Source organism: Leptonotus elevatus, chromosome 4 (assembly GCF_054856555.1).
Source record: "Leptonotus elevatus isolate MCC_2025b chromosome 4, RoL_Lele_1.0, whole genome shotgun sequence".
NCBI classification, from domain to species: Eukaryota; Metazoa; Chordata; class Actinopteri; order Syngnathiformes; family Syngnathidae; genus Leptonotus; species Leptonotus elevatus.
The window spans coordinates 9,380,789-9,407,894 of NC_141242.1; the positions used below are offsets into that span (position 1 = coordinate 9,380,789).

The 27,106-nt window shown below is 38.8% G+C and overlaps 3 protein-coding genes across 3 annotated transcripts; all 3 read left to right on the forward strand.

Annotated features, from left to right (window-relative positions):
• The first annotated feature begins 276 nt into the window (after positions 1-276).
• cers3b (ceramide synthase 3b) lies at positions 277-8,649 on the forward strand. Its single transcript, XM_086073057.1, has 11 exons — positions 277-501; positions 2,102-2,275; positions 3,747-3,864; positions 4,146-4,264; positions 4,350-4,407; positions 4,492-4,542; positions 4,614-4,706; positions 5,332-5,460; positions 5,709-5,815; positions 7,826-7,979; positions 8,060-8,649. Exons 2-11 carry the CDS (start codon positions 2,103-2,105, stop codon positions 8,171-8,173), a joined length of 1,116 nt encoding a protein of 371 aa, XP_085929183.1. The 5' UTR covers positions 277-501; position 2,102; the 3' UTR covers positions 8,174-8,649.
• A 1,081-nt stretch (positions 8,650-9,730) lies between these two features.
• cfap161 (cilia and flagella associated protein 161) lies at positions 9,731-14,528 on the forward strand. The gene is made up of 7 exons (XM_086073058.1): positions 9,731-9,975; positions 10,533-10,622; positions 10,728-10,942; positions 11,026-11,107; positions 11,904-12,062; positions 12,172-12,245; positions 13,294-14,528. Exons 1-7 carry the CDS (start codon positions 9,883-9,885, stop codon positions 13,526-13,528), a joined length of 948 nt encoding a protein of 315 aa, XP_085929184.1. The 5' UTR covers positions 9,731-9,882; the 3' UTR covers positions 13,529-14,528.
• A 2,057-nt stretch (positions 14,529-16,585) lies between these two features.
• LOC147175432 (high affinity choline transporter 1-like) lies at positions 16,586-25,942 on the forward strand. The gene is made up of 9 exons (XM_086074248.1): positions 16,586-16,882; positions 18,441-18,642; positions 18,728-18,841; positions 19,965-20,120; positions 20,252-20,400; positions 20,534-20,680; positions 23,908-24,061; positions 24,362-24,579; positions 24,679-25,942. Exons 2-9 carry the CDS (start codon positions 18,459-18,461, stop codon positions 25,204-25,206), a joined length of 1,650 nt encoding a protein of 549 aa, XP_085930374.1. The 5' UTR covers positions 16,586-16,882; positions 18,441-18,458; the 3' UTR covers positions 25,207-25,942.
• Positions 25,943-27,106: the final 1,164 nt, after the last annotated feature.

Genomic DNA, 27,106 nt, shown 5'->3' on the forward strand with positions numbered 1-27,106 from the left:
GCATTGACTCCTCCCCCTCCTCCTCTACTACAGAATGGGCCCTTTGTGGGGGGGGGGGGGGTCCCCCAGCATTCCAGAGGGAATACCTACAGGTAAGAGCACAGAAAGACAACTTCGCTTGGATGCTGAATTCAAATTCTCATCCGATTCCTTTTTTTGTTTTGTTTATTTTTTAACTAAGTAACATCTTTGCAACAACTCTGGAGCGTGTGATCAGCGCAGCAGGCCAAGAGGGGAGGGCACTGTTTTAAGATTTCCACCCAGGTGAGCCGTCTCTCTCTTTGGCCCTCTCGCTCTCTCTCTCTCTCTCTCTCTCTCTCTTTTGCCCTCTGTCTCTCCAACGCACACACACGGCAAACTAATGAAGGGAGTGATCGGGACATGAGTAAATATTGGTTTTGTATGAAGGTGTCTTCATAGAGGCAGGCAGTTAGAGAGGATCTGACAGCGCGTACATGACTTTGACACACTGCTTATACAGCTGCCTTGAAAAGCCACAAGGTGAGTGGGGCCTAAATTTTCTAATGTCATTTTAATTTTTTTTTTAATACTTTAAATGCTGTTATTAACCACACACGAGTACACGCCTTCCCCAATGTCCTTCCCTCTGTTTGAACTCGCCTAGAAAAACATTGCCCGCAGCTATTCAAATGACTGCATGGCCTTGCTGACAAACTGACTCAACGGCTTCTCGTTTAGCGACAACACGATTCCGCGTGTAAAACGGCAACGTGGCGAACAAATATTAGTCATTTTTGTGAACAAACTGTCTGCATGGTTTATCTGCACGTATGGGCAGAGTCCACGGCAGTCAAAGGGACTTTACTTCTTTGTAATCTTTCCATTGGTGAATTGCTCTTAACCTCCTTTTGTTTATCAGTATGACCCTTCTCTATTCTGCCGTCTTGAAAGTGCCCGCCTTTTTAAAACCGCTGTACTGTCATGGTGAACTATTTAGCAGGAAATAATACCCCCAAAAATGAATTTGATTGCTTTAAGGGAGTATGTAAGCAAGTTAGGAGGTCACGTGAAATAAAATAAATACCGCACAATTAAATAGTGGTAAGCTTGTCTACCTCACAGTCAAGAGGTCACACTCTTCAAATCCTATGTGGAGTTTGCGTGTTCATATTCTGTGAGTCCTCTCACACTAGAAAAAATAAAGACTTAAATTAGTGGGTATATTGGATTCGTGTGAATGTTTTTTTTTGTTTTCATGTGCCCAGCAATTGCCTGGCAACCTGTTCAGGATGTACACAGCTTCTCTTGCCAAAAAGTACGTCCATGTTCAGTGGTACGGAGCCTAAAGCAGGTGTTTTCAGAATTAAGTAGCACTGAATAGTTTTTCGGAGGGCGGATAATGTGTCACACTTGCATTCGCACCTATGCACAATTCAGTGTTTTCAATGAGCCAAATATGCAAAACTGGAGCTGGAGTAAAACGTGCTAGTACGGGGTGAACATGCAAACTTTACATAGGACAGCCAGAGTGCAGATTCGAACCCCCAACCTCAGAACTGTGAGGCAGATGCAGAAACTCACTCTAAATCAAATCTGAAGACTCTAAATCACAGACCCAGCTCACCACACCATTTTTCTGGCCCACAAAATCAAATCACGTCTCTCTCTACTTAATGTTTCTTGACAAATTAAATTGTTCTTTTCATTTTTAGCAGAAAAAAACAGTAAAAAAAAAACGAAACTGTAACTACGATGTAGTCCGTAATTCTAAATCAACTCTAAAATCTAGTCTACTTTTGTCAATGACAATGTCAGCAGGGACATAATTAGCATGCTTATAATTAGAAACCATTCTAAAACAGGCACTACATTGTCACATACAGTAATAATAATAATAATAATTATAATCTTCTCTATCCAACCACGATTCAATTTGATTGGTCCAAAAATTATTTGTTTGCTTATTTGGTCATCTACTTTGGCCAACGACTAACTTGAAATGTTTCCAATGTAAATATGCGCCTTGGCTGAATAAAAGGTTGGTCAACAATCTTCTAAATGACTACTAAAAGGATAAATGACTTATAGTTGTGTTATACAGTGCAACAGATTTGTGTGCGCACGCTCTGTTTCCCCACAGCATGTTGCACACAGTCACCGAGTGGCTGTGGTGGGAGCGTTTGTGGCTGCCTGTGAACGTCTCATGGGCGGATCTGGAGGACCGCGAAGGTCGCGTTTACGCCAAAGCCTCCCAGCTGTACGGCGTGCTGCCAGTCGCCCTCTGCCTCCTCTTCGTCAGGTTCCTTTTTGAGAGGTGAGCGGAGACGAAGAGTATGACTGGTACATTGCACAAGGATTCTAGAGCAAAATTTGTGAACGTATGTTTCTTTGCTACATCTTTGGTACACAGCTGCAAGTTTAGTCATAAATATAGCTTGTTAAAAAAAATATATATATTTATGTTAAAATTAGAGCTGTCAAACAATTTTTAATTTTTAATCAGATTCATCACATCTTAGAATTTTGATTATTCACAATTAATCACTTAATTAAAAAGGCTTATTATTTTTTTTAAATTGCCTCAAATTTAAAGAGCACCTGTTATGTGTTAATTGTTTCGACATTTACTGTTATAAGGACGTCTTCAACATTTTTTGATCCACTGCACACTCTCATCCTCCTCTTTTTCTAATCAGTTAATTACTTGCAGAAATTAAAATGGGGGGGGGGGTAAATTACCTCGATAGTTTGACATGAACACATTTTCTGAATGTCATACGCAAACAGTTATTAAATGCTTTACTTTAATGCATATAGCTATGTTTATTGCTCAAACACAACCTGTGCTACCTTCAACGTAACCATCCGCTGTCAGCTAAAGGATCATCTGCGGTCAAAATGAATAGTGTGATTATTTTTGCGTTATTACATGCAATAATTTTTTGTGGTTAATAAATTAGTTAACGCTTTAACTTTGACAGCGCTAGTTAAAATTCATACTGGTCAGGTAAAAAAAGTGTATATACTTTTAATTAATGACATTTGCGTTAATTTTTAGCAATTTCATTTATTAAACGCAGTTTAATCTTGTAAGTGCTAAAATGTTTGAACCTTTTCAGAACATTGCGACACAGAATCTTATATGCATCTCTTTCAGTAAAAGTGTTCCTATTGTCACTGTATCAGTTTGTCAGATTAATGCTAACAAACAGTACAATGGTCATGCTAGCGGTTAGCATCACTAGCCTATGATTTTAGAAGCAAACGATTATATTTACTTCATTTTTTTATCAATCTAAAGTGTTAAAAATGGCTTGCTGTCTTTGACGATGATGTTTCCTGAAAAGTGATGATTTTAGAGGCACAAGAATTCTGCCCGACACCAGCTGTGCTGTTGAAAAATAGGATTACAGCTTCTTTCTTGCAGTACTCGAAGTCTATTCATTTTATTTGTATCTGCATGACTATGTTATACTGCCTCCCAGTGGCCAAGGTGGGCACACCAGAAGGAGAAGCAAAATGAATCGACTTAGCAGCAGCATTATGATGCACACTGTTTAATACATTATTTGGGTTCTATTATATCTAAAATCTGCTGAATCTTGAAAAGTATTGTTTGATAACAATAAATGTTGTTATTTGGGTTACAATTGAATTTATTTATGAAGTTCAGCTACTATGTTTAGAAGCTAGCTGGCTAGCTTTTAAAACATTACTGAACGATAATATGAAGATGTAAATATAAAAAAAATTCTGCCCTTTCATGTTGCTCTGATGGTGTGCAGGTTGGTGGCTGCGCCGCTGGCCGACGTTTGCGGTGTTAAAGACAGACTACGTCGCGCAGAAGAGCAAAATGCCGTCTTGGAAAACTACTTCTGCACAAAAGCAAACGTTCCATCACAGGTAAGCTGATGTAAAACCGTATGTTGCAAGATCCTTATTCGTAGATAATGAAATAGTTTATTAGGGGCCTCAACATGCCCTAAATGTCACCAAATGTTATTGGCAAAGCGCATGTATTCTGGTGAAAATTAATTTATTTAAAGGAGACCCCAACAAGCTCCCCATAATTTAGACTGCCAGTAAGTGTCCTTCAAAATTGTCTTCAATGTGGTTTCACTGACCCTGCAAATGGCCTGATTCATGTTTGGCAAAGTGACTGATTGTGTGAGTGTGCGTGTCAGGCGGACGTGAGGGCTCTGTGTAAAAAGACAAGCTGGACCGAGCGAAAAGTTCAACTGTGGTTCAGGAGGAGGCGGAACCATCAGCGTCCAGGTCTTCGCAAGAGATTCTGTGAGGCCAGGTGCGCGTGTGTCTTCACTCAAAAGATGTTTCTCAATTATTATTATTTTTTACATGTCTGTTTTTTTTGTTGTTTTTTTCAACAGCTGGAGATGTGTATTCTATTTTTTTGCATTTATTGGCGGTATTGTTGCCCTCCATGATGTAAGTGGTTGTTTTTTTCGCACCTCTGTCATTGTCTATTGATAGTGTTACCATGTCACTGTTGTATGTTGTCATTTATTTTAGAAACCCTGGTTTTACAGCCTGAAAGAGGTTTGGGCAGGCTTCCCTAAACAGGTAAGACCAAATTTGAATGTGAATAACTGAAAGGACATGACATGTGAAATAACGTCCTGCCATGTGTCCAGTCTTTGCTGCAATCCCAGTACTGGTATTACTTCCTGGAAATGGGCTTCTACCTGTCGTTGCTCCTCAGCCTCACGTTCGATGTGAAGCGGAAGGCGAGTGTGTATATTTGAATGCTTTGTATGTTTTGATTACACCTATTCAGCCAAGCAGAAGTTTCAAACAGGAAAAACGACTTTGAACTTTGAACTCATTCACTGCCATTGACGGTTATAGACGTCAAAAATGCATTTGAACTATTTCTATTAGTTTCACATTTTTTTCCACTTTTGTTAACAAGAGTATGAAAACCTAGAAAAAATGTTTTATTGTACATTTAGAACAGATATAAAATTTGTGATTAATCATTAGTTAACTATTGAAATCATGCGATTAATTACAATTAAAGATTTTAATTGCGATTTAAAAAAAGAAAATATTATTAAAAATTAGGGGCATCAGGCGATTATATTTTTGAATTTTCTAGGTTTTCATACTCTTGTTAACAAAAGTGGGAAAAAAACGTTAAACTAATAGAAATAGTTCAAATGAATTTTTGACGTCTATATCCGTCAATGGCAGTGAATGAGTTAAAAATTATATACAGTGGTACCTTGACATACAAATGCCCCAACCTGAGTTTTTAAGCCATTGCTGGTCAATGTTTTGCTTTATTATTCTGAGGTTCGGGGTTCAAATCTCAATTCATTGCCGGTTTTCCCGTCTTTCCCGCTGGCGCAGGACTTTAAAGAGCAGGTGATCCACCACATCGCTACGCTAACTTTGCTGGCGTTCTCGTGGATCTCCAACTACATCCGCGTCGGCACCATCGTGATGGCGCTCCACGACTCGTCCGACACCCTGCTCGAGGTCAGCGCGCTCATCATGTGCGTCGATCTCTCCGTGTCAGATTGTGAGGAACAGAGCAAACAGAGGATGTTTATGGACGCATTGTATGGATGTGCAAAGTCATCTTTTTGCATGTATTCTGATAATTGAGTAAATCATGATACAATAATATCAAAATGATGTCATAATACATTCATTGTGCTACAGTATATTGGAAAAAAGGCATCTATTGTCACGTATAACAATAGGTTTTTTTGGGGGGGTTGCAGGGCGCAAAGGTACTCAACTATGCTAAGTGGCATAAGACAGCGAACGTTATGTTTGTGGTCTTCACCTTCCTTTTCATGCTGACCAGACTTGTGATCTTTCCTTTCTGGTGAGTATGTGCTATTCAATTAAATTTTATTACCATACAAATAGTGGGAATACATGTTTTCCTTGTTGAATGAAATTCTTACCTTGCCATTGACATCCGTGCCAACATAATGGAAGATAATAGTGCAAGTAGAAATAACAGAGAAAACAAAACAGGCAGAATATTTGACTATATTAAAATACTTCACCCTTATCTTTCGCAGAGGGGGGGGGGATGTTTGAACATGGTTATTTTTCCTCTCATGTTATATTGTGTTAATTTGTAAAAATGATAATCATTTTAAAAATGGTTCTTTTTTTTTCTTTTTTCTTTTTAAATATATATATTTTTTTAATAGAAAGCTAATATTGCCGGTTAAATTGATTGGCCCTTATTAACTCATTCACTGCCATTGACAGCAATAGACACCAAAAATTAATTTTAACTATTTCTATTAGTTTAACGTTTTTTTCCCACTTTTGTTAACAAGAGTATGAAAGCCTAGATTTTTTGGGTACATTTAGAACAGCTCGTGAAGTCATGCGATTAATTACGATTTCAAATTTTAATCGCCCGATGCCCCTAATTTTTAATAATCATTTCTTTTCTTTTTTTTCTTTTAATTTTTAATCATCTTTTTTTTTTTTTAAGAAAAGATTATTAAAAATTAGGGCCGCCAGGCGATTAATTATTTTTATCGTAATTAATCGCATGACTTCACTAGTTAATTTGTGATTAATCACAAATTTTATATCTGTTCTAATACAATAAAAAAATTCTAGGTTTTCATACTTGTTAACTAAAGTGGGAAAACATGTTAAACTAATAGAAATAGCTCAAATTAATTTGTTTACGTCTACAGCCGTCAATGGCAGTGAATGAGTTAATACCAATATCAAACTAAGGTAATTTGAGTAAATTTGTTATTTCAGATTTTTGATATTTTTGTCTATCAAACACTGGTAGCCCTTTGCATTAAAGCTTCAAAAAGGTTGGTGACCCCTGGTATATATCAACTTGGGGAGGAAAATTGATCACAGTTATGCATGTATATTTTATTTATATGTATAGTGTCTCGATAGTTTAGTGCTTAAGACGTGCAGTCCACATGTTTACATGTCATTTGATGAAACGTAAAAATTTGTCACAAGTTTGTTTGCATTATTATTATAATTTGATTGATGACTTATTGACGTGTTTACACCACACTTGGTAGACTGTTTGGAAGAAGTTGTCTTTTGTCATTTGTCTTTATGTATGCCAGAACTTATAAGACCAAAACATTTATGTATAACAAACCTGGTATTGTTTATTGTAGTAGATTAATGTATAATTACTCGTGTTTGGTAAAAAAATATATGGGAAGAGAGACCTTTCTATTCTATTCTATTCTATTTCTGTTAGTTTAACATTTTTTTCCACTTTTGATAACAAGATTATGAAAACCTAGAGAGAGAAAATGTTTAAATTTAGAGCAGATGTAAAATTTGTGATTAATCGTGAGTTAACTAGTGAACTAATAATCCTTTATTTTATTTTATTTAAAAAAAAAAGAAAAAAATTAGGGGCGTCAGGTGATTACATTTTTTACGTGTAGTTAATCTCATGACTTCACTAGTTAATTTTTATTTTAAAAAATTTTAAATAATTTTTTTGATTTTTTATTAGGGGCGTCAGGCGATTACATTTTTAAATTGTAATTAATTGCATGACTTCACTAGTTAATTCGCGATTAATCACAAGTTTTATATCTGTTCTAAATATACAACAAAAACAATTCTAGGTTTTCATTCTCTTGTTAACAAAAGTGGGAAAACATGTTTAACTAATAGAAATAGTTAAATTAATTTATGGCAGTGAATGAGTTAAGGGGAAAACCCCCCAACATATAAATTATATTCCAAAATCGTTCAGCCTCATAGCAACTGTCCAACTCATGGCAACATTAACTAGAACCAAATAAATGACTCACAGGTAGTAAGTAAAATCTGTTTAGGAGTGGAAAATCCAAATTAATTGTGATCTCCGCAGGGTGATCCACTGCACGTGGGTGTACCCGCTTGAGAGGTACGCTGCGTTCTTCGGCTACTATTTCTTCAACGTCATGCTGCTGGTGCTCCAGATGCTGCACGTCTACTGGGCCCTACTCATATCAAAGATGCTCTTCAAGTGTCTCTTCAGCCAGGTGCGTTTATTACAGCCGGGTCCGTCCTACCTTTTGTACGACACCCTCACTTGACTTTGTTGTGCTTTTTGCATGTGCAGCTGGAAGGGGACGACAGGAGCGATGAAGAGGAGGATGACAGCGAGGAGGAGAGAAACTACAAGCGGTGTCACATGAACGGTGCCGGAATCCGGGGCCGGGCCAACGGTCACTGATGGGATAAGAATAGTGACTTGGACAAAAACCCTAGTAGACTGGATAGAAATGCATCTGGAAAGTATTCATCGCAATTCATTTTGTTCTACATTTTGTCTGTTACGGCCTGATTTCCAGCATTACCTTGAATGGGGAATGCCCCAAATTTAAATTTTCAACACCGGTGTCTTCAGTGCAATCACTTGAGAAATCTCCTGGTGTGTCATTTCCCATGACTTGCTGACATTGTAACCTATAGTGAACGTACGCCCTCTAGCGGTCAGAAAAAAACAGGTGTTGCGTGTTGAATTTTGAGGATAAAAATGATTTTATTGTATCGAAAATGTAGAATAGGGGAACCGCTGTGAATACTTCCAAGATGCACAGTGCTATGTGAGTAGATTATTTTTATTTTTTTTAAAGAACTGTGAAGGATAAGCCATGACCTGATATGAAGCTGCATATCGGCGAAGCTTAAATAAAACACTCTTTTCAATTCATTTTTTATATTTCTTAATCACAAAAGCCTGAAAGGGCTTTACAGCAATTCACACAAAAATATAATTTAGCAGCCCTATCGAGGCAAGGAAAAACTGCTGGAAAATCAATTTGGGGAAACTAGGAAGATACCTTGCGAAGGAATTGCAGATGAGAGGATTCCCCTTCCAGGACGATGACAGCTCACAGTGGATGTCACACTTGCGGCCAAAGTTGAGCACTTGAAATTATACACAAAATGACTGTAAACTATACTGACTGAACAGCATGGGTTCAGTGCAAGAGAGTCCATTTGATAATACTCTTCATGTCCTGTCCTGTTCGGTCGACGCAGAATTCTGGCTATATTTAATATTAGCCTTAACATAACAGTTCCCCTCTCCCCGATAATTAAAAATTGTGTCTTGTTTTATCTCATCGGATCATTTATTTTCTACTGTTTGCCCAGAACAAGTCCTTGGTTTTAACCAATTAGTAATCAAAAGTGAGAAAAAAAATCACAAAATCTCTCATGAAAAGGTCATGAAAATTAATACTGATTATGCAAGTTTGACAATGCATTCTACCAATTAAAAAAAAAGTCTTATTAGTGTTATTAGACATAGTAGCTGGTAATTACTCATAGTGAATGTCATTGTTCATTACAGAGTCATTATTTTATGGTCAATCTCGTATTTTAAAAAAAAACCTACCCTATATAGTACTAAGTACAGTCACATAAACACTAATGTATGTAGGAAGGAGCGTGTGTATTTAGTTATGTATATGAATTTAATACAACTTTTGACGACTTTAATGTTTGCAATATGCTATTTATTTTTACAATTAAACGTGAAAAGGTCAAATACAGTAATAACAGCATGCAATTTTCATGAAATGTTTCCACAATTTAACTAACCACAACAAGCTGGTTATGATCAATAAAAGTTGGGAGTAAAACAGCAGTTACATTGTGATTAATATTACAACAGCGACAGCTACTTCCAAGTCGACAGGGACGCCTTGACGTCACATCACAGCACGACACACCGTTGACGTAATTTCTACATCAAAGTTTGACACGCTCTTTATACGCATGCGTAAAGCACATCACTTGGTTTACGTTAGACATGTGTCGGGGTTTTGGTGCCCTCTAGCGGCGCTCGGTGTGAGCTTGGGTTGGATAAACGTTACCATAGAAACCACCACGCTAGCCATTTAGCTTGAAATTGTCCTCCAAGCAAACGCCAACATGGCTAACAAAATGACCTCCATGCCCGAGTTTAAAACCTACCGCACGAGCGTGAAAATTGGAAACTGGAACGAGGAGCAGCACCTGGAAGAGGTTTGTGGTCAAATGACGCTTTTGATATTTGGTTTTGTAGCTGTTTTAGCTAGGTTTGGCTAGCTTTAATAACAAACACCGTACTCGAAAAGTACGACGGTGGGGTGAGGGGGGGGGGGGGGCTGTTTCCCTCTCAGTTGTGTACAGAACATTTAATGTATCTATATATATAGGGGGGGACGTTTCCCTCTCAGTTGTGTACAGAACATTTAATGTATCTATCTATATATATATATGTATATATATATATATGTGTATATATATATATATATATGTATATATATATATATATGTGTATATATATATATATATATATATATATATATGTGTATATATATATATATATATATATGTATATATATATATATATATATATATATATATATATATATATATATATATATATATATATATATATATATATATATATTATACCCATCTATCTATCTACCCATATATCTACCAAGTCTTCATCTACCTGTTCATCCATCTATCCACATTTCTTTAGTAGACAAATGCCATTTACTGTAAATACTTGATGTGTGTTTTTACTACAGTATGTGAGGAACAAGTACCTACATAAAAGGGAAAATGGCGAACTGATTGCCCAGAGAGTCGACTTACTCAAGAACAACATCCTCAATCCGGTACCATCATACACATAGATAATGATGATGATGATGATGATGATGATGATGATGATGATGATGATGATGATGATGATGACAATGACTATGCCCACGTGTGTACAGGTGGAGCTGAGCAAGACCCCGGATGGTGCACTGCACTTTGGAGATGTTGTGATGTTGGTGAACATCGGTGAACAGGGGCAGTGTTTAGTGCTGGGCGTCAACGCGTACATTGATCACATGACCAAGAATCCTTCTCCCTGCATTCGAGGTCCGTGTGGAGTCAGTGCTGGGAGAAGCATTCAGCCCAGTGTGCGCACGGCGTTTATTATTACCAGGTATGCACACACACACACACATGCATGCACGCACTCTTGTATTGCATTGGCGGAATCTTGTCATGCTAATTGTGTGACAACAGTGTGGATGGCACCCCAGAAGGAGCAACTCTGCATTATGAGCAAAGTTTTGCCCTGAAAACAACAAGTGACTTTGCCGGTGGAGTAAGTGATCCCACCACACCCCTCTCAAATAAAAAAAACCTCACACCCATTCCTAATACATTGCTTTGTTTGGTTTGTTTTCAGTTTCCTCTCTTTTGCAATTTAAAAATATTAAAATATTCTATTGCAATAAACAGTTTTATGTTAATTGCATTTTATTTTGTATTTAAAAATGTAATTATAAAAATATTTTAAATTATAGTTCATTATTATTTTTAATGTAACTAGAAATATTTAAATTTAACATTTCTACTGCAATACATCAGCACCAATATTTTTTAATTAAATAAAAATACACAAATAATATATTTGATAAATGAGAAAAATTATAATTCTATTGCAATAATACATAAATGCAGTTTTTATTAAAATGTTGACATATTTTAACTGAAATACAAATTAAAAAAATAATTATAATAACAAATTTACAGTGCAAAACTGTTTATAAAATATAAGGACTTTTTTATTATTAAACACAAAAATTAGTTTTTGTAATTAATTTGAAATTCAATGTAAAAAAATTACAATTAAAAAATTAATCCGCAACACAAAAAAACTGGGTTTTTTTAATATGTATGCTATTTTTTATTCAAAATAATGTCTACTCAATGCATAGTTTTATTTAAAAAATAAAAAATCATATAAAATATTAAATTAAATTAAATATAAAAAATAATAAAATAATAATAATAATTTAAAATATATATATATATATTTTTTTTATGTATTTATTTCCCCCCTTGGGCTGCCTGTGTTGTAGATGTGACAAAAACAAAATATTTTTTTCCTCTCTCAGCTGTACTTGACGAGTGACGCGCAGACGTTCCGGAAGTGCGCGCTGAGGTCTCGCCTCCAGGAGGTCAACTTGGACGAGAACGAATGCTTCCTCGCCTGGTGGAAGGTGGTGCACTTTGACCCCCAGGAGAGGCTCGAGCACGAGGGTCTTCCCGTACCCGTAAGTGTCTTTGTCTCTGCGGTTATACGTTTCATCCACACCAGCGATTTTTCAGCATTTTCCACCACTGCTTTGTAGCATGCGTCATCTTTGCTTCCTCGCCTCACAGGCCAACGTCAACGTGGTCATCCTCCACTGCAAGACACACCAGGCTCTGGCTGTTATGGAACGTCTTATCCTTGGGTACGGTAATCCTTTGCGTATTAGCGGTTCACAAATTTATTTGCACTTTTTTCTGTTTATCCCTAATTAAAATGTGTTTATTATGGGTGTCAAAATTTGCGTATTAATTTTGAGTTAATTTAAAGTTCCTTTAACGCTGTTAATTTTTATAAAGCGGGATTAATGACCTCTCCTTACTTGGAAAGCCTGTCTGGGGGAATTCCAGTCGCAACGCAGCAGACACGTCCACGTCAAAATTTAGCAGTAATACATTTAATAATAATGCATATATTTATAGAGACTGGGGTCAAGTTGTATTTTACAATTTTGAAAATTTGCAGAATTCCACAAGTTACTTCATGTTAAAGATTAGATAGGTCTTAATAGAGAAGAAAAATGCACTGAGCTGTCACCAATGTCTTGCAAATGCAATTATGCCATCTAGTGGCAGAAAAATTACCTAAAAACAAATCAACATCGCACTTGTTTTTTAGTGCAGTACATCTTATTAATTTTAACTAAATATTATGAATTATTATGAAGTTACTGTATTAATGACTAAAAGATGCAGCTATATTTGTTATTACTTTTTGTTTCCAATTGTGTTAAGTAGAGCATGAAAATTTTGGAAAAAATATTTTATTGTACATTCAGGACAGATATAAAATGAGTGATTAATCGTTTGTTAACTATTGAACTCATGCAATTAATTACGATTAAAATTTGAATCGCCTGACACTCATATTTACATTTATTTAAATTTTTTTAATTCGGATTATTATTATTTTTTAAATAAATAGCTGATTAGTTGCAAGTAAGTATAAAGCTAAGAAAGCCATTCCATAATTAGTTATAAATAATAATATAAAAAATAAATTAAAGACCTGGCCCTTATTTTGTCAGCTTAAAAAAAAAAAAACACACACAAAAAACGTATCTCTTCATATAGTAGTTTTTTAGGGCCACCGTATTTCTTTTCTTTTTTATATATATGAATAGCATGACTACTACTAATGTAATCAAGATTTGTTTTCATGTCTTTTAATAATCCTTCTCGTCCCCTCGGCAGGACCTCATACGGCAACGAATACGAGGTGACCGTTCATACTTTCTTGGATGTCCAAAAAGCAGAGAAGTCTAACAACCACTGGATCGTGTGCACCTCTGACCCAGCCGGGGAGGGCCTCCTGCTTCTCAATCGGCTGAAATCGGAGGGCAACTGCGTATCGTTGCTGCGAGAAAACCCAGACGATCCATCGGAGTTTATCAGATGTAGTGTGTGTAATTATAGTGAAGACAGGTAATTTGTTTACTTGAACAAAAAGGAAAGTTCAATGCTTGGATGATCTCCCATCCCCCAAACTTTGCACCGCTACAACACATTCACCAGGAATGCATGTTTCTATAAGAATTTGATATGTTTTGTCAAACGCGGGGTGGTCATCTTATGATTTGTAAAAAAATAACAATAATAGAAAATGTGATATGGAAGCCCACGGTGAGGGATTTTGACCTTAACTTTAGCTTATAACCTTATATTTTAACGTAGTCTCTGATGTCAACAAGTGGCAAAATGGCCGCCCCCCCCCCCCCCTGAGCTAAATTCATCTTCCACAAATGCAGTTTTAATCAAAACACCGGGTTTAGACTAGTGTGGGCTTCCCCTTTCAAAACAAGTATATCAAAAAAGTGTTAATTAATTCGAAAAATGCTTCACATCTGTGTTGCGTGACTCATTTTGAGACTGTGAGCGTCGTCAAGAAAGGCAAAAATAGTAGTTCAAAGGAGATGTAAAGTAGTCATTCTGAAAGTAAATATTCGTTTAAGCATTTTTCATTTTGTACAATAAATGTTATGCATTGTGTTAAATGTAACGTATAGCCTAACGTTTATTTTCTTCCCTTTTAAGGACTAACACATTCTGAACAGTTTTTTGTTTTTGTTTCAAGTATGGTGAGTTTTACACTCTGTCAACTAATCTGAATACAACATCACAAAAGTTTAAAACAAAATGACTGCTTGGAACCCAACAACAAATGTACTGTATTCAAATTTCCAAAATGTACATCATGCCATAGCGGGCCTAAATAAAACAGCATTACTAATTGAATGTTGTATGATTAACATGTTATTATGTAAATTAGAGTGTATGCCAAAATGTCATTTACTGCCATGAACGTCCAAAATTAATTTAAACTATTTCTATTAGTTTAACAGTTTTTTCCTCTTTTGAATATGAAAACCTAGAATTTCTTTATTGTACATTTAGATGAACAGATATGAAATTTGTGATTAATCGCGAGTTAACTAGTGAAGTCATGAGATTAATTACGATGAAAAACTTTAATCGCCTGACACCCCAAATTTTTTATAATATTTTCTTTCCTTTTTTTAAAAAAATTCATTTCACTGCCGTTGACGGCTATAAACGTCAAAAATTTGTTTTAACTTTCTATTAGTTTAACATTTTTTCCACTTTTGTTAACAAGAGTATGAAAACCTAGAATTGTTTTATTGTACCTTTAGAACAGATATAAAATTTGTGATTAATCGTGAGTTAACTAGTGAAGTCATGCGCTTAATTAAAAAAAATTTAAATAACCGCTTCTTGCCCCTAATTTTTAACAATCTTTTTTTTTAAATGAATTTATGTCAGTGAATGAGTTCAAAATGAATAAACGGACGATATGAGCTAATTGTGTGATGATCAAAGTATTAATGCCGGTTGTTTTCTTTGACTCCTAAAATCACAGTTCTGCAAGAATGTTCTCTATCCCTCATTTTGGACATGGCCCAAGAGCTTTGCAAGTGCGATTTCGCCACAATCCTGTAGCGGCCAAGCGTCTGATCATGAGGTTCAGATTTTTGTGTCATGTGACTTGTTAATACCAAATAGGGGATTCTTGCAACTGGCCATGAGATTTTCTCTGATGGTAAATGTCACATTATGGACAGTAATGACAGCGCTTCACTTTTTGCACATTTTGTCATGTCAAAATTCTACAGCAACATCCAATGACAATACAATAGTTCCATTGATTTTTGGACGTCTATAACCGTCAATGGCAGTGAATGAGTTAAAAACATCAACTCACAACTATTTAGTACTAAATTGTGACGATATCATCATTGATTCCCAACCTTTATGAAGTCAAGACACAAATCTGGGCCACTCGCTTGTTTCCTTTCCTCATTGGCTGAAGTTCACCCAGCCAAAACATTAGGAACTTACACAATGTTAACTCCGCAACGTGTTAAGCCACACGAGTACCCAGCTGTGTAAAATGTAAAATTTTGTTTCGCCAACTGCAACGTCAGTTGCCGATGTTTGAAAACGCATTCGCTTCCTTGCGTGCACTTTGCCAAGCCTCGTTATTGTAAGTCCTGGAAAAAGTCTTCATCTTGTTCTCAGTGACTTCACTGAATGATTTAATTTCTCTTCTTCCTCCATTGTCCATCTCTATTCCATCGCTTCCAAGTCTCACTTCCTGACCTGACGTCGGCCCCATGGTGGTACTGCGTGCCAATTATATATGTACAGTATTAAGCTGGATCTATCCGTTACGACTTTAAAAAACAAACAAAACAGAAAGTTTGTTGAGACAGGAACACAAATGAACATCTTACATGTGTTTCCACAGTGCTATTGGGGTGGGTGAGTGGGTAGGTAACCAAATAACCAAATATTGCCCCCCCCCCCCCCCCCCCAGAGCATAAAATATAGTACCATTCAAGGACATGGCAAACATGGCAACAGCAAAACAAATGTTTTTTTCTCTCTCAAAAATCAACTCACCATTTTTTAATCATATTATGTTTGTCCAATATATATATTATTCCAAATGCACAAACAATTTGAGGTCTACTCTCATTGTAACTGTGCAACTAAGCTCGTTCTGCCATCTAGGGGTGAATGGTGATATTACAACTTACAGCCCACCACTCCAACCTCGCTGTTCGGCAGCCGTGGATTTGCATATTCATGTTCTCTCATCCGCCCCACCCCCAAGGATTTTTCTTTTGTTGTTCTAATTCTTCTGTTGTTTTTTGGTTTGTTTGTTTTAAATATTTTGCCCCCCACCCACCCCACCCCGCCCTGTTTTGCCTGGAAGCCCCCACAGCATTTCAATTTTTTGCCCTTGGAAAACATACATTGAATCTTTATCAATGTTTTTATCAACTATTTATTTTAGGTTTATAAAATAGTAATAATAATAATTCACCAAGGGGCATGCGCATGCGCCATTTGAGCCGCCATTTGCCCATCAACATAGAGATATTTTCGAGTCTAAAAACATATATAACGTATCACGTGGCCATTCGCACAGGGCTTCTGACGTCGACACGATGACGTCTCTACCGTGGCGAGTAACCAGCGGCCGTGCGTGCGTGCGTGCGTGGGTGCGTGGGTTTAGGGTAGTAGGCAGTGCCACACTATCCGGGGTCATGTTTCTGAAATTTTCCACTCGCCGTGACGGCATGTGAACGCAGCACGATTAGGGCAGCTGGCCGAGGACGAACAATAGAGCAGAGGGAGTCGAGCTTCGAGGACTTGATAACCTGCGAGGGGGGAGGAAGGCAGATGTGAAAAGAGAGGAGAGGAGAGGAGCAAGCAGCAGCAGCAGCAGCAGCAGACCGTTCCGACGTTTCGCAGAGCGGTGAGTTTGAACGTGGAGGCCCCTTTGATATGTTTCAATTAAGATATATATATATATATATATATATATATATTTTTTTTTTATCTTCTGACGATGGCAGGTGGATGGAGCTCATCGGCCCGCGGTCGCTTTAACGGATTTTTTTTTAAGCCCGCGCATTTCACACATACGTACAAACCGTTAGCGTCATGTATGATGTAGCCTACCTGTAATGTAGCACAAGTCACACGGATGGACCTACTTGCATACATTTGACGTTTTTCTTTCTCTCGCCCTGTGAGTGAATGTATTGTATTGTGCTAGTGAGTGTAGATGAGGAGAAAGCTATAAAAGCGTCCCCTCCCCACCCCATCACATTTGTAGCCTACTAACAGAAAATGCATTTTTTTCAGCTCATAATGAAGATTTAAAACTAATTCAATGTATAAGTGCGGAGCACCTACGTTTAAAATTTATAGTGCCCACCTCACCCCTTCTTCCCCCACCCCACAAAAAAAAGAAGAAGAGAAAGACAAAAACTGGTGACCTATACTGGCACAGGCAAGGTTGGCAGCCTTGCTGTAGCGAAAAAATAAAGTGAGATATCTACGACATTTTTGCAGCACAGTGGCGAGGTGGTTAGCACTTCTGCCTCACAGCTCACGTTTGGGGTTGGAGTTGCATCCGGCAGCCTCCTACATTTGAAAAACATATTTTTGAAGGTTTACTGACGACTATATTGTCCGTACTGTGAACGGCCATTTCTCTGTATGCCTTGCGGTTGGTTGGCCGCCACTCTCAGCTGCGACCCTTCGAAAAATGAATTTTCCCTGACAGCGTATAGCTTGGACATTTTATGACTCCCAGAAGAACCTGTGAACCAGAAGACCCCCCCTCATAATGTAAACGATAAGAAACATTTTCTGATCTTCAGACTCGGATGACATTATTGATCCCTAAAAAGGCCTGTCCAAGAACGGGAAGCCTGCCTGGCGGCTTCTCTTTCAGCCAGCGTCTCTTAACTTTGTTGAAATAACATTAGCTTACATTAAGTGTTAATTGGTTCACACATATCAAAAATCACTTATGTCAACTTGGTTGATTTGGGACATTTACAATGTACATCCCCCACAAACGAGGCTCGCTGCCAAACTTCTTCACATCGAACGAGCCAATTAAAAGACAGTCAAAAAGCTTGTTGCCGATTTATGAAAATGTTATTGTCGAGCAGCCCCAGTACAGTCGAGGGATGCGACCGTCTCTCAGCATCTGTTTCGATTAGGTCGCGCCAGAGCAAAGGTGCACAGCTTCGATCGTCTTCCTGTTTGTCAGTGATCCACGCTTCTTCAAGCCGGCAAACTGGTTGCGACCATATAAATAGATTTCCCTGCTCGCTGCCGCTAAGTAGCGCTCTGCATAAATATGATTAGAACTTGATCTCACCTCGCGTTTGCGAATAGTGGAAGCGGAAGCCGGCGAGGCTTATACAGTCGGGAGAGCGAGCGAGAAATGAATGTTTAACCATGCGAGGCTCATAAACCTTGAGTTTATTGTCGGGTTATGTTTTTTTTTTTGTCAGTGTCATCGGTTTGCAAGCATGGCGGTGCATGTGGCCGGACTCGTGGCCGTGGTTGCCTTTTACGCCGTCATCCTGCTGACTGGCATCTTGGCGGCACGCAAATCAAAGAAAGTGGAGAAGAAATGCGCCGGCAAAAAGAGCGAAGTCACCATCGTCGGGGGACGCAACATCAACGTCCTGATTGGCGTTTTTACCATGACAGGTAAGATTAGTTTTTTCTCAAATTTGTCTCTTATTAATGCTTTGATTTGATTATTGACTTGTGTTTCTTATCGGTTTCCTTTTAGCAACATGGGTTGGAGGAGGTTACATTATGGGGACTGCCGAGGCTGTTTACTCTCCGACTCAAGGTCTCGTCTGGGCTTTTGGCCCTCCTGCTTATCTTTTGAATTTTCTGTTAGGTGAGTGTCTGAAGAGGGAAACAGTCGTCGTTAAAATTATGGCAGGATTTGGTTGGGGAAAGTATGTTCATACATGTAATTATTTAATACCGTTTATTGTTAACTCATTCACTGCCATTGACGACTATAGACGTCAAAAATTCATTTGAACTATTTCTGTTAGTTTCACATTTTTTTTCCACTTTTGTTAAAAGTATGAAAACCGAGGAAAATAATATATTGTACATTTAGAGCAGATATAAAATGTGATTAGTCATGAGTTATAACTATTGAAGTAATGCGATTAATTAGAATTTTAAAAAATTAATCGTCTGACGCCTCTAATTTTTGAATAATATTTTCTTTTTTCTTTAATTACTTGATTATTGTTATATCTGTTCTAAATATAATCCGTCCCATGATCCACTCGTTTACTAGCCGGCTCCCACTGCATGCGGCAGCCTTGTCGTTGCGTATTTGCCAGATGACCAGACTTACGTTGTTGCATTTGCAATGTATTATGTTACATAGTTGACCTGCAAGTCCAGTGTCGGTCCGTCGTCCTTCACGAACCATGTGGTTGATCATGAGGCTGAGATTTTAGGGTCATGTGACATGTTAATACCTACCGGAGGATTCAAAAAAGGTGGGCGATGAGATGTTCTTTGATGGCAAATTCCGCGTTGTGGACATCGGCAGCTTATCTCCTCCGAAATTAACTTGGCCCACGGCCCTTCCGTCATTTGAACCTCCTCCTCTTGTCTCGCAGTGGAACCAAAAGACCCAAGAACTAAACGCCCTTCTCCTATAGGTCAAATAACGGGCATCTGGAGAGACCAACGTTATTGACAGCAGGACAGTCGAAGGCCCCTTTTGTCATCTCCGAGACCATTTTTGGGGACAAAGAAATAATCCGAAATAATACATCAAACACATGATTGTTTTCTTTTTCTGGATGAAGGCGTGATGACCCCCCCCCCCCCCCCCCCCGCAAATGAATTTACTGACTTCAATTGGTATTCAATGTCACTCGAACCTCAGTAAAAGATTAATGAACATTCAGTCATTGTTTAAGTTTGAATATTAACCCAAGGCTCCTTTAGTGGAAAGCGGTTAACTTTGGTCTGTTGTCTGTCTTCTCAAGGAGGATTGTTTTTTGCGAAACAAATGAGGTCCAAACGCTACGTGACCATGTTGGACCCTTTCCAGAATCGCTACGGCCAGTTGTTCACTACCGCAATATTACTTCCCGCTTTGCTCAGCGATATTTTGTGGGTTGCCTGCATCCTCACTGCACTAGGTTAGTCATTGAATTTCAAGGCTTTTGAATGAATGAATGAATAATTCCTCTTCAATTGTGATCACTGAATGTGGTCCTTGCATTAATGCTGCGTTTGTTTTGCTAATGGTTTAATGTTGTGTCATTTCTAGGTGGGACGATGAGCATCATCCTTGAAGTATCATCAGTTGTCTCCATCCTGATCTCTGCGGCCGTCTCTATCATCTACACTTTTTTAGGAGGCCTCTACGCCGTTGCGTACACGGATATCATCCAACTGTCTTTCATATTTGTCAGTCTGGTGAGCTATCAAGGATCGGTACCAAGGTCGCGTGATTGCAGTGAAAAAGCGGCCTTTGTTTGAAAAATGTTTTTGTTTTTTTTTCGCACGTTTCGCACTCTCATGACTAACTCGTGTTTGTTTTGTGTTTTAGTGGCTCTGTATTCCGTTTATGATTCTCAGTCCTGCGGTGACTGACATCGCACAAACAGCCCATCTCAACCAGTCAGCCATCCACTCATGGTTGGGAGAAGTGAAGCTTGAGGACGCAGGAAAATGGACAGATGACTTTCTCATGTTGGTCAGATATTTTGCTTCATTATATGATTTTAAAAAATATATATATATTGTTTCTGTTATAGATCATCACTGCATGATAGCTGTGTATGTCACTTTTTGTTTTCCAGGAGCACTAAAAAACACACAAAAAAAAACCTAACAGACGAATGGATGCTGCAATTGATTATGTTCTCGCAGAATTACTCACGTTTCCTTATTGAATTTGAACAGCGAGAGGAGTTTCGTACATTTTTACCTGGTAAAGACGTTCGTGCTCGAAGACGAGACGGAAGACGAGAGTTTCACCCATTGCCTTGATTGGTCAAAACAAAATGTGCAAAGATGCCGCATCATCCAATCAGCTCGAAGTATTGTACAGCAAGCCCCGCCTTTCCCGAACGGGTCTGCCTAGTGAAGTACCAGATTGATAATGTGAAGAACTACCCCAATAATCAATCTGGCTGGGGAGGTTCTAAAAATGCCCAGTACAGTATAATTTTTTTGAAAGGCTTGAACCTGTTTGTGTTTGGGGGAGGGGGCGATAATGACGTGCATCTGGTCACGTTCATAAAGCACGATTTTAGCGCTTCCTTTTTTCACCTCCGTTACGATTACACGCCATAGATAAGGGATTTACAACAACAACAAAAAGCCGAAAATAGCACGTTCGACGAGTAGACTCGCACCCGTGTAAAAATCAGCCATAGATATGAATAGGTAGATACGACGCACTCCTTTTGAGCAACGTGCCTATGGTGGTCGCTAAGCTAATGTTTATACTCCATTACATTTGAAAAGACTCCCCTGCTAGCATGCCAACCACCTCCGTCCATATAACACTCTTCTCAATTAGCGCTCTTGTCCGTTCATTTATCATTTGACGCAAATATTGACAAACAGCTGTTTTGATGGGAAAGTCGCCCCTGCCAACATGGACGCCACATTAGGCGCTTTCACATCGAAAAAAGCCCAAAGACTTCGAATTCCTGGTACAGACAGTCTGGCCTTAAGAGGTTGTGTTTGGCCCACTCCTTTGCGTTCACACGCGGCAACAGTGGGCAAGGTCGTTCTGATGGGTCGCCAGTCTCATTCTGCATCCCCTACTGCGGGTACAACGCATGTTTTTCAATAAACACATAACGAACACGTGTGTTTTTCAGTTTTAGAAACAAGGTTTTGCAACAAGAAACAAATATTTATCGCAGAGAAACAAAAGAACTCGCTCGCGTTCTGCACTCGACTATTGACCTTTTTGCACGCGACGTCACAGTCACTGGACGGCAGAAGAGCCACTTGCCTGTATTGCAACCATTGAATCTCGTACAGCGTAAAGTCCTTTCTCTAATCAATTATCTTTTAAAATGGTCATATCTTGCTTTGCGGTCGGTTGTACAGGCAGACAAAGGAGTAAAACAAATGTTTACTGGCAGCCCACAAAGTATTCACGGATTTGCAGCGATCATTTTTTGCGAGGTTAGTAGATAAATGTGCATACATTTGACTAGTAAACGTACACTCTAACAAAGATTGTAACAGGTGTCAAATTGCGTGTTTCAAATTAACGAGCCAGATAGTTAGCGTCCACTCCAACTGCACGAACACACAGCTTGGTTTTAAAATGCACCTTCTTCAAAACTATTAAGTGCATTTGACTGTTTAATAATGAGGGATTTCGTCTTTGTGCTTGGAGTTTTCCACTCTGGAGCCGGAGTCGTATTCATGAAATGACTGCATAGCTTGCCACTACGATTCGTTCCATGCTAGTAAACATGGTAACATAACGTCATCACAGCGTTTCAATATAGAACGGACTATGTAAAAATAAGTCGGTTCGCATGATAAACAAGTTTTACCTTTGCATTACGAGGTATATTGTCCCCCGGTGTGAGCGTAGCATCTCGTCCCAGAGACTCAGCCAGCGACAAGCTTTTCAATCAGCCCCGCTGTTCATGTTGTACCCGATTTGGCCACTGAGGGGCAGTGTATTATATTAAGGTATAATACAAGTTCTATTAAGGAGAAGAGACGGCATTGACTACGTAATGATATAGGTCGTGCGCTGTGAATTCCGGCAAAGTCGGCGATTTGATTAACTTGGTCAAAACAGCAGGCAACAGAAAGTAAGGGCTGTTTTCAAACTAGCGCTCTCCAACTAAAGTAAATATCGCGCTCTGAGCCGCGACTAAATGTGCAACTTCGACTGACAGGCGAACTTCGGTTGAAGTAGTAGATTCCATGGCTCGATGGGCAATAATAACTTTTAATTTGTAAAATAACAGTTGCTAAGTGGCTCCGGGTCACGTCCACTTCCATTCAACAATCATTTCCTTCCGCCGTCCGTCGTAGGGCAGTCACGTGATCACGTGACGTCGGTGCAAATGGTCAATAGGTGCGTTCAAAGACCTCACACGCAGTAGGAAATCTCCGAAATACATAGGACAAGCTCAGACGACTGATGAATGTTGATGTTTTTTCGGTTTTGTTCCAGATGTTTGAAGTTTAAATACCTGTTTAGAAGGAACGTTTTCAAAGAATCTCCACTTCTCTGGTAAAAGTTGTACGATCCCGCGGCAGGGGATACACCAGTTAACATGAGAATCGTGCCTGCACGCAACTTCACTCGCCTCTCAACAAGAATGAAATCTGAGCTCCAGAACAGGCGCACATTATATTTAGTTGTCATATATCGATTTGATTCCGATTTTTGGGTGTGCGATTCAATTCCGAATCGATTTTCGATTAAGAACGGTTTTTGATTCAACATCATTTGATTGACAAAGATCTGTGCTTCAATTTATAGATGTTCAAGGAATCGTAATGATCTACTCCAGTCTGACTCGCTATTGCAAATTAGCGCTCTACTCGCGGCACTTTTATCACCCAAAAGAACGGCTCCACGCTGCAAAAAAAGCAACTTTTATTGGAATAACTTGATCGTGACTTTTTTCTTCTGCTCTCTAATGTGGCTACAACTTAACAGTGTATCAGACCGCGTGGAACCACACTGCCCCTCAGTGGCCAAATCGGGTACAACATGAACAGCGCTCCCAATAAAGGCACACACAACCAAAGGGAAGACGGTATAAAATAACTTGAATAAAATCGATTTGGGACTTTTAAAAATCGAATCTGAATCGTACTAAATGAGAATGGCGATTTATTTATATATATATATATATAATTTTTTTATTTAGTAAAAACTTAAAAGATGAATCATTGATACACTTGATGAATTTATGTATGTTGCAGGCTTTAGGTGGACTGGCATACCAGTCTTTGCACCAGAGGATCCTTGCAGCGGCCTCCTCATCCAAGGCTCAGGTTACCTGCTTTGCTGCTGCTGGCTTTTCGTTTATTATGGGAATCCCCTCCGTCATCATTGGAGCCGTGGCTGCATCTGCAGGTAAACGCACAACCTGTAGCCACTCCCCACCGTATGTAGTATTAGAGGTCAGGTCGCTGAAATGCATGCGCGGCGTCCAACCATCACAGATACACAATGTCATCCGTTTGGTTCGGAAGGGTTTTCTTTTCTTTTTCCACTATTAAAGTAGTTGAACATGCGCGTCAAAGAAATGAAGGAAGTTCGTCTTGGTTCCTAATGTGATAATTAACTCGGCCTCATACCTACTTTTTGTCCCCATTACCGCCATTTCTTTTCCCTATCTTGTCTGTGTATGTGCCTCTATATCTTCTCTCTAAGACTGGAACCAGACAGAATACGGTCTACCCCCACCTTATGAGCGCGGAGAGGCGGGGAATGTCCTGCCGTTGGCTCTGTGCTACATCACACCCACCTGGGTGTCAGTGTTAGGCATTGGCGCTATAGCAGCAGCAGTTATGTCCTCCATGGACTCAACGTTGCTGTCATCGGCATCCATGTTCACACAGAACATATACAAGACGACTTTGAGGAAGCAGGTGTGTGCGAGATGCGTGACTGGTTCAACAATGAGCGCCGCAACATGACGTTTTCGTGATGTTTTTTTTTTTTGGGGGGGGGGTCTGTTTGTTTTTCAGGCATCAGACAGAGAGCTGACGTGGGTGATTAAGATTAGTGTGCTGCTGGTGGGCCTGGCTGGAACCGGTCTGGCCTTTAACAAGAGCAGCATCCTTGCTCTCTGGCTGCTCGCGACCGACCTTCTCTACTGCGTTGTGACCCCGCAGCTGGCCTGCGTGGTGCACCTCCGCTCTGCCAATTGCTACGGTGCCATCAGTGGTTACGTAATAGCTCTGCTGCTGCGTATTCTGAGCGGCGAGCCGGCGCTCAGCATCCCGCCTGTGCTGCTCTACCCGGGATGGCGGGAGGAGGACGGCGCCGTCACGCAGTACTTTCCCTTCCGGACTCTGATTGCGTTCGTTTCCCTGGCGGCTGTGGTTCTCGTGTCTTGGCTGGTCCAGTTGGGCTTCTCCCACCAGCTGATTCCTCAGTCCTGGGATGTGTTTGATGCGTTCAAAGAGAAAATGGAGGCTGAAGAAGAAGAGGAGGAGAGACCAATGCAAACTTTCAATGACGAAAAGAATTATGTTTTTAATACAGCATTATAGGCACATAGTATCAGCCATACCTTATTTCATGCATATTTATGCACACATTCTTAGATATTTTCTATCCTGTAGTTTCTTCTACAAAGTATTGAATATTGCGGTGAAAGGGAGCCCAAAGCTTTTGGCAGAGTGTTGAGCCCGAAACAAAAGAGGCAAAATTTTAAGGCAACTACTACTGTAAAATCTCAGGATTACGATCTCAATTTTGAAGCCCATATTTTATCTTTATCCTTTTTTCCATACCACCTATTTCTGTCAACTTTGTAGTAAAACTGGTCCATGTGATGTTATTATATTTCTATTCTCTGACCTCCTCGGAAGCTATTGGACCTCTTTGCACTCAATAAGAACTGTTAGGGGGCGACACTTCATACTCAGAAACTTATTGTCAAGTGTTTACCAGTGTTCTACTGGCGTTTTCTACTATTTTTGGTGTTAAAAATGCTTGACAAGTATTAAGAATTGCTTTAAAACGCTACACAAACTTGTTACATATTGTATTGCTCTTGGTTCGACTGGGCCTGGGGTAGCCATGCAACTGTAATAACTCATTTGGGACAGCAGAGAGCTCAATGGGGCTGAACGGCTGTACAGAAAGCTAACGCTAGCTCCCGTGGGCCCAAATGACAGCGATCAGAGGCGATGGGTCTCTTCGGGACCCCAAGCAGAAATAATTACCTGGGGCCTCATTCGAATCGGTGTTTTTCTTCATTTTAATAAATCAACAAAAACTGAACAGTCAATGTTTTTATTTCACATTATCGCATACTACCACATTCACTGCTGGTAAGGGCTTAATTGAAATACAAGGCAATTAAACAGTCAATTAACTTACATACTCAATTGGTTCAAAATAAAAAAAAATCTTCACACTACAATCGTATAACCTTGGGAAGTTGTTCTGCACAAAATAAGTCTTCCCTGTAACAGTGTTAGAAAGTACTTAAGAAAGTTGGCACAATACAAAATACAGGCCGATTGCAGTGTCACTTAAAAATACTCATAGTGTAACACAAACACAAAAAGCAGTATCTTCACTCAAAGGTATAAGTACGGAAGTAGTTTAAATACGTTCAAACGTACTCTCCAGCCAAAAATGTTTACTCCACATTGGCAGCCGGAAACACGCGAAACGCTTTTTTTTTTTTTAAAGCAAGTACTTATTTTGTTTTTAAACAAGCTATACTATTTAAAATCAACGATTTAGTGAATTTGAACAAAACAGTATACAAACATGTAGGAAATTTGAATTTGAAGAATTTATTGTCTGATTAGACCTCTTTTTTTGTTTTGTTTTATTTTCCTTTTGTCTTGTTCGAATGCACGATTCTATGTTATGTTGTGTACTCAGTTTGCAATTCTCATGTTCTATGGAGAAATATTTGGAGTCGGTTGGTTTACTCTAAAAATGTTTTATTGATTGTGTTTTATTACACCATATCGCCACAGGGTGTTATCCTCAAACTTGTTTTCAATTGCATGTGACGCGTTATTTGTTTACACCTAAATAAAAAGTTACGAGTCCTTAATTGTGAGTTATTCCCAAATTTTCAAGTACTTGCATTCGAGCCATAAGTTTTAAAATGCTTGAATTGGCAAGAGTGGTATTTCAAATGGAAAGGTAATGAGCCCTGGGCTAGATATAAGGGAAGGGAAATTGACAGTTTTTATTTTTTATTTATTATTATTATTCTTTTTAAATATAACTATGGGCGTTTTATGCCACTTAAGACTCGGGGTATTGCAGCATGCTTAATCCAACAATCCTGCACAATTGAGGAGTAGGCTTCCTAGAACTTTAGAAGCATAAATGTATTATGTGTAAACCAACTCTGCTTAAATTGAAAGGAAATTTGTTATTGTTTTCCGCTCTTCTTCATCACTCAATGTTCAGTCAACA